At 39.6% G+C, this 7596-nt stretch overlaps 1 protein-coding gene across 1 annotated transcript; it reads left to right on the top strand.

The window, feature by feature from the left end:
- The first annotated feature begins 1161 nt into the window (after nt 1–1161).
- Nucleotides 1162–2091, top strand: LOC146510867 (uncharacterized). Its single transcript, XM_085171998.1, has 3 exons — nt 1162–1566; nt 1652–1769; nt 1901–2091. Exons 1-3 carry the CDS (start codon nt 1495–1497, stop codon nt 2041–2043), a joined length of 333 nt encoding a protein of 110 aa, XP_085028124.1. The 5' UTR covers nt 1162–1494; the 3' UTR covers nt 2044–2091.
- The last annotated feature ends 5505 nt before the right edge of the window (nt 2092–7596 follow it).

Below are 7596 nucleotides of genomic sequence, written 5' to 3'. Positions count from 1 at the left end.
GATAAAGGACTTTCTCACAAACCGGCCCCAGACTGTGAGGCTCCTGGACAGACAACATCTCAGCGGTCGTCAAGAAGGCCCAACAGCGGCTGCTCTTCCTGAGAGTCCTCAGGAAGTACAAGCTGAACTCCAACCTGCTGCTGACCTTCTACCGCTCGTCCATTGAGAGCCTGCTAACCTACTGCATCACGGTATGGTACGGCAGCTGCACCAAGGCGGATAGAGCGAGGCTTCAGAGTGTGGTCAAGACAGCACAGAAGATCATCGGCTGCCCTCTCCCCTCCCTGATGGACATTTATTCCTCCCGCTGCCTCAGCAGAGCAGCAAACATCATCAAGGACAGCTCCACCCTGGTTTGTACATGTTCAGCGCTGCAGGTGCATCAGCACAAAGACCCGCAGACTCAAAAACAGTTTCTTCCCCAAAGCCATAACCACCCTGAACTCACACATGCACCGATAACACAGCCCCCCCCCCCCCCCCCCCCCCCCCCCCCCCCCCCCCCCCCCATTTCTTTCTTCCCACTTGCTTCTATTTCTATTCTCTGACTCAGTTAGTGACCTAGGTGTCCTGCTGGACAGCTCTTTCAAATTTAACAAACAGGTGTCTTCAGTAATCAAATCTAGCTTTTACCAACTGCACCTTATTGCTAAGGCTAAGCACTATGCCCCTCATAAAGATCTCGTGAAGCTCATTCACGCTTTTGTGACTTCTAGATTGGATTACTGTAACTCCCTCTACTTTGGTCTTCACTCCGCTCTGCTTCACAGACTTCAGCTTGTCCAGAATGCTGCGGCTCGTCTCCTGACTGGCACTAGAAAGCCTCTATCACCCCAGTTCTTATTGAGTTGCATTGGTTACCCATAAAATATTGCATTGAATTTAAAATATTGTTGCTCACCTTTAAAATTACAAATAATTTAGCCCCTCGTTATCTTGTCGATCTTCTTAGCCTATATGTCTCTGGGCGAGCCCTCAGGTCTTCAGCCCAGTTACTCCTGGCTCAGCCTGGATCTAGACTTAAATCTAGGGGTGTTACGGCCTTGGGCCTTGGAGAGAGTGGGACTACCCTTTCGTTTATGCAAATCTACGTGTGCCAGACCTCGCGGACGATTGGCTGCCTGGAGATCCCATGACCACTCCAAGACCAATTGACAGGCTGATTGTCTGCACCTGGGAGTAGTGATGTGACGTTCTGTATCGAGGCTTCGAAGCTTGTGTCGAGTAATTGAGGGGGCGTTTCCGCGATGCGCGTATCGAGGCTTGCTTCATTTATGGGAGGAGCTGAAAACGATGACGTCCGAAGCCTCGCTGCCCGGCTGTACCACGTGACTGGTTCATGAAGTGGTTCGAACTTTGCCGTGAGCTATGACAGCGATATAAACCCCTCAGACTTCATTCAAAAATGTGGGTGTTTGATGGAGAGTTGCAGTTAGTGAGAGTTTGGAGACAGTTTGGAGGTTTAGGAGAGTGAGGAGAGAAAGTCAGGAGAGAATGGAGCCAGCTAAGAAGAGGAGGATGTCCTCCCCTGTGTGGGAACATTTTCATCTTATTCCTCCCAACAAGGTATGTAAATTTCTACAGAAGATGTATTTTCATAATACTGATGGTGCAATACAATTTATGTTGAGCGGCTTTACTTTTGTACAAGGTGAAGTGTTTGCTATGTGCCAGGGAGCTGGGATATAACAACAACACCTCATCCATGCTTAGGCACTACAGAGCTTTGCATGAGAATAAGGGGAACACCGATTGTGGAGCAAGACCAGGTGAGCCATCAAATGCCATGATAATATAGCATGCAGTAATGTTACTAAATGATATAACAATATTATACAGCTGTAATAAGTTACGTGTGTGATATTTATATTTGTGCTTTGTTTTTGTTGTCTTTCATCAGGAGAACAATCTCAAATAGATGAAGACCTGGTTAGCATGGTGATTGAGGACTCCCAGCCATTTAGCATTGTGGAGGACGAAGGATTTAAAAGATTTGTTAAATCATTAAATCCTAGCTATGTTCTCCCCACTAAAAGGTCATAAAAGCAGTGAAAATTTAGTTTTTACAGAATAAAATGTGAACAGGCAGGACTGACGCCTCAGTGTGTAGCTGTCCATACCTCAACGTTACAAAAGCACAACCACTGTCCACACCCCAACCACACCTCACCTCACAGTAAATGATCATTTCCATTTTAAGCATTTCCAAATGATCATTTTCCATACTGCCAGTATAAATATACACAGTATACTGCCATCACTACAATATACATGTTTTACACACTCCTTTTGTTGTTGACATTTACAGGTTGTGTGCAAAAGGCCACAAAATTCAAATTCATGCCAACTAATATTTTTACGTCCAGTAGGTGTCCTACTAGTGCAAATGAAGCTTCAAGACGCTTTGCACTGGGGTGAACCAATTGGATGAAAAGCTTCAGTGCTTCATGAAGCTGATGCCCATCACTACCTGGGAGTATAAAAAGGCTGAAGATCCTTCACACTATGGGGAACTGCTGCTCTGAAGTGAACATGCAGTGTCCTCCTCGTCTGCTTTCCATGTGAAGCTTGTTGGTTAAACCTGTTCGCTGTGTTGCTCTTTGTTTGAACCTGATATACAGCTGAACTTCGTTTCATTAGAGTTTTGTGAAGCTGGCCTTAGTTACCTTAGCTTTTATTTTGTGTGTCGCCAGCCTGCTTTACTTAACCCTTTGCTTTTACGCCTGACTGTTTTTTTTCTTTATGTAATAATTATATGCTCAGTGGTCTGTTGAATAGCCCTGTCGGTTTTCTGTTTAAAGTTTGAAATTAAAACCTCTTACTTTACTCAGTTTGTGTGGGGGGCTTGTTTATGTTACTCCTCCCCTGACGCCTAGCAGAGGGGGTCGTAACAAGGGGTGACCGTGCTTTTGCCCTGGTTGCACCGAATCTGTGGAACAACCTTCCCATCGCTATCCATGCATCAGACTCCATTTTATCTTTTAAATCCCGTTTAAAAACTCAATTATTCAACATCTAGTTAGCGTCCCTGTTTTATATTTGGTTCAATTTCTTATTTGTGTACTTTATCTTTTAGCTATGTCTGTTCCTAGTAACTTTGTTCTTATATTCCCTTTTATTGCTGTATAATTAGTGCCCTTAATACGGTGGCCCTGAGAGGCCAAACGGACTGCAACTTCAGAAAACACTTGCAAAAAGAAAAACACTTGCAAAAAGAAAAACACTTGCAAAAAGAAAAATGCTGCAAAAAGAAAAACACTTGCAAAAAGAAAAGCGCTGCAAAAAGAAAAGCGCTGCAAAAAGAAAAACACTTGCAAAGAGAAAAATGCTCCAAAAAGAAAAACACTTGCAAAAAGAAAAATGCTGCAAAAAGAAAAACACTTGCAAAAAGAAAAGCGCTGCAAAAAGAAAAGCACTGCAAAAGCACACACAACACAACGGAAATAGGAAAAAACACAACGGAAATGTTCCTGGGGAGACAATAACCCGACGGACCAGTTGCACGAACCAAAACATGCTAACCAGCGGCACTGGGAGACACTTCAAAGAAGTGGAGGAGAGGTATTGTGTTGTAATCTCATGATTCTAATAATACTACAGATATCTGGAATATACATTCAAAGATAAGTCTAACAAAGATAATGTTTAATGTAGCCTTAGAAATGAAGCTTTTTTAAACTCGAGAACAAATACTAATAAGTCAAAGTCATTAAGGAGTGTTGCAGTTAATGTGTTCAGGTTTTAATTTGGCATTGTGTCTTCATCAGGCAATGTATTGTCCATATTGTGGAATCCAGCTAGTGGGGCAAATTGGAGTTTTTTGTGGGTCCTGTGGAACTAACATTCAAGTTTTAGCACCTTTTATAGAGAATGGTAAGCACTTCACTTTCCTATGCTCTAGTATTTATTGCTCACCTTTTAATTGCTTCATAATGACTTATATACACCACAGTAGCTTCAGTAGTGCGTGTTAAACTTTTTTTTTTTTTTTGGGGGGGGGGGGGGGAATTATTCATGTGCCATTCCAAAGTACTATATTCATTTCTAAAGTATTTCCCTGAGGGCCATACATATGAAGTGATCCTGGATTTTCTTGAAAACAAGCATAATATTTGTATGAGTCTGAGAACATTAAAGAGGAAGCTAAAAGATGCTGGAATGACTAGAAGGACTGACTTTACTCCCACTGACATTGTCATTTCCACTGTTACACAAGAACTGAGAGGCTCAGGTCAGCTTCTGGGTTACAGATCCATGTGTCAGACACTGCAACAAAAGTATAATCTGAAAGTTAAAAGAAATGATGTAATGCACATACTCTCAAGACTAGATCCATATGGTGTTAAGCGTCGCTGTAAACGCAGGTTTGTTCGAAGAGGATATTTTTCAGACGGACCAAATCAAGTGTGGCATGTGGATGGTTATGATAAGCTGAAGCCCTTTGGTGTTGCTATTAGTGCATGTGTCGATGGATTTTCAAGGAAAGTTATGTGGCTCAGCTGTGGCAGCTCAAATAATGACCCAGGTATCATTGCAAAATATTATATGGAGTGCGTGTCACAGTGTGGTCAACTTCCAGCATGCCTTCGTACAGACTGTGGCACAGAAAATGGCACAATGGCAGCAATTCACTGTGCTTTAAGATCAGACCATGGAGATGAACTTGCAGGAGCCCACAGTCATATGTATGGCACCTCAACTACAAATCAACGGATTGAAAGTTGGTGGTCTTCGTTCAGAAAGCAAAGGTACATGGCTTTTAAAATATATTCTGAAAGTAACATTGAATGGTTCTGAAGGTGTTTTGTGGTCAGTGATATACTTTTTTTTGTGGGTGGGGTTTTATACTCAAATATTAAATTACAGTCACAAACAAAGAAAGAAAAACATAGTCACCTACACATTTTTCTCATGTGATGCACGACTGCTTCAAAAACTATAATATATGGTTTGGTATACCAGTGACATTTGTTTGTACAACACACTCCAAAAGAAAATCCGACTCAGACATTCCACAAAAGTCCTAAAAAGGAACTATACAAAACAACAAACAAACTGACATTCAACATTTTAATAAATTATTATAAATCCTAGAGGCAATGGCATCAGTAAAGATTGATCTATTTAAAATTGAGTAAAATTTATTCAAATTTGTGTGCCTACGTAGTACCAAACTAACATCTAAATCAAATAGTTTACCTGTAGGGAGTCATATAAATAAAAGAACAAGGGATTCTTCAAATTTGAGAACTGTAATATGAGTAATATAAGAACATTGATCCAACATGACAGAAATTTGTTAGAGGAGGTCGTTTGTTTCAGACATTTCTTCGACTTTGTGTGCCAAAAAAAAAAATACTGATGTTTTCACTCGCTTTTGGATTTCTGTGTGGTATCTAACAAGTGATAAAAGCTTCAGTGTTCATGTAGAAACAAAATAGTACATTTATATGGACAGACCTGTATATTACAACTTTTCTTAAGCTCAACCGCCAAATGCAGGAATAACAGAAAGATTAATCATATTGTTAAATTTTGTTATTTGTGTGAAGTTGCTTTTTTTTCCTGCAGTGCATCGATGAAACACTTCAGAACATGTGAATAAGCTTTTGTTTGGACGAAATTGCGCACAGTTCAATATTCTTAAGATTACGACTTTTTTTTAAAGAGGACAATTACACTGAATTACTTGTGTTATTAAATTTTATATGCCTTGTCATTCCACCATTAGAACTCAGTTCTGGATTGAACTCTTCAGTGACCTGAGGGAGAGGCATCTTTTCAACGGCAGTCATGAACATAAATGCCTTCTACGATATGTCTTCCTCAATGTCTTGCAAAAAGAGCTTGACGAGTACAGAGACCTCTGGAACACTCACACCATCCGACCTGTGCGCCAATCTTGTTGTCCATCTGGTAAACCAGAAGCCATGTATCACCTGCCTCACAGGTATGTATTTAGTCCATGTATTTTATTTCATAGTTTTACTAAATTTTTTCTTCCTCAGTATAGTGTATTCTATGTGCAGGATACCTGTCCAGCTTGCTGTTATTCCACCTTTTGTTCATTTATAAAATGTTTCAGGAACAGTCCATGCCTTATGTGCACTCTTTTCTTTCTTGACCTAACCACTTGAGTTAAGTAAGCAGTATGTCATTTAGGTTTAACAATTTGCCCTAACTGTTACTCACAGCAGGTATTACACACACTTTAGCAATTGAATAGTGTGTTTTGTTGTTTTCACCTTTTTGCTGAATAGAAATTAAAGCTGCCACTTGTGTTTTGCCATTAGTTCTGTTCTCTGACTTCATGCACATACGTTTTATTTTTATATATTTTTCCAAAACAACAAAAAAAAAAGTTAGACAATCATATTTTAACTTTGGATCACATCTTGGCTAAAAACGACAAATGTAGATATATGCATAATTAAGATTCTTTAAAATCACAATTTCCAGAACTGACTTTTAATTATAAGATTGACTTTGCGCTTTTGCTGTAACCTTGAAGGATAGTACCTGGAGAAGTGACTGAATTTGTTCATTTTTCTGACTGACCTAAGGTATGGTGGAAGCGAGTGTGGATTCCAAGTGCCTCAAGAAATCCTGCACCAGTTTGATGCCATTCTACCTGCTCAGTACAGTCTATGTGGGGACGACAATCTCCAGGTTCATTTCACAAACTTGGAAAGACAGAGTGAGCTCCCTCGACCAGTCAACTGGACTACTGCAGTTGAAAATTATATAACACTCAAAAATATGACTGGACTTTAGAAGTAAAATCATCTGCTAGATGTGGGTACAATTACCACTGACACTAATTGTCACAAACCAACTTTAATGAGTATTGAAAAAATAGTACCATAGTTTTTATATAAATATTTTCACTACCGTCAACTTTTCAGTGTGTATGCTTTCTACCTGAAGAAATCAAAAGACCATACTGTACAAAATAAGTTGTTCCTTTTAATTAGGTACTGTAACAAACACGTTGATTAATTTGGAGATCTGTTTTACAAAGGTTTACAAAAGCATTCTGCAAGACCTGTATTTATGTGGGTTTTTCTTCTTTTTTTTAACTCCAAGAACAACTTGCATATCTTACAAAAAAATGTAATCAAACACAGAAGTGTTTGATTAGATAAAGCCTTTTAACTGAATTTATCAGATTTTGTTCCCTGTGTTATTATACTAGCGTGTCTCAGTACATTAGAATACTTCAGAAATGTTTTATTTTGTTACTTTGGCAATTTCTTAACACAGTGAAATATGTCTAACTTGTTCAATTGTCCAACTATGATATTATGCTTTTGAAATTCCAAAACCTGATTGAACTTTCTGCGATGCATTAAACTTTATGTTACCAAAATTATTATAAATTATTAGAAACAAAATTTTCAGATTTTAAAATCACAAACTTCAAATGTTTGCTAAAACCATAAATGTGGCTTAAAAGCAAAAGGACTTGGACCTTAGGGAAGCCCAAACCCAGGAGAGTTCTGGATGCCATAATCCAGTGGTTCCCAAACCTTTTTTGCTGGGCCCCCCTTGTTTTACAGGAAAAATGTTCGCGCCCCCCTCGCGCACACGCACGCA

This window comes from Neolamprologus multifasciatus, chromosome 9 (genome assembly GCF_963576455.1).
Source record: "Neolamprologus multifasciatus chromosome 9, fNeoMul1.2, whole genome shotgun sequence".
In the NCBI taxonomy this organism is placed as follows: domain Eukaryota; kingdom Metazoa; phylum Chordata; class Actinopteri; order Cichliformes; family Cichlidae; genus Neolamprologus; species Neolamprologus multifasciatus.
This window is presented reverse-complemented; position numbering and strand designations above follow the sequence as displayed.

Coding starts and splice junctions, on each gene's coding strand:
- LOC146510867 (XM_085171998.1), top strand. CDS start 1,495: ATGGAGCCAGCTAAGAAGAGGAGGATGTCCTCCCCTGTGTGGGAACAT. Junction 1,567..1,651: donor ATCTTATTCCTCCCAACAAG/GTATGTAAATTT, acceptor CTTTTGTACAAG/GTGAAGTGTTTGCTATGTGC. Junction 1,770..1,900: donor CGATTGTGGAGCAAGACCAG/GTGAGCCATCAA, acceptor GTCTTTCATCAG/GAGAACAATCTCAAATAGAT.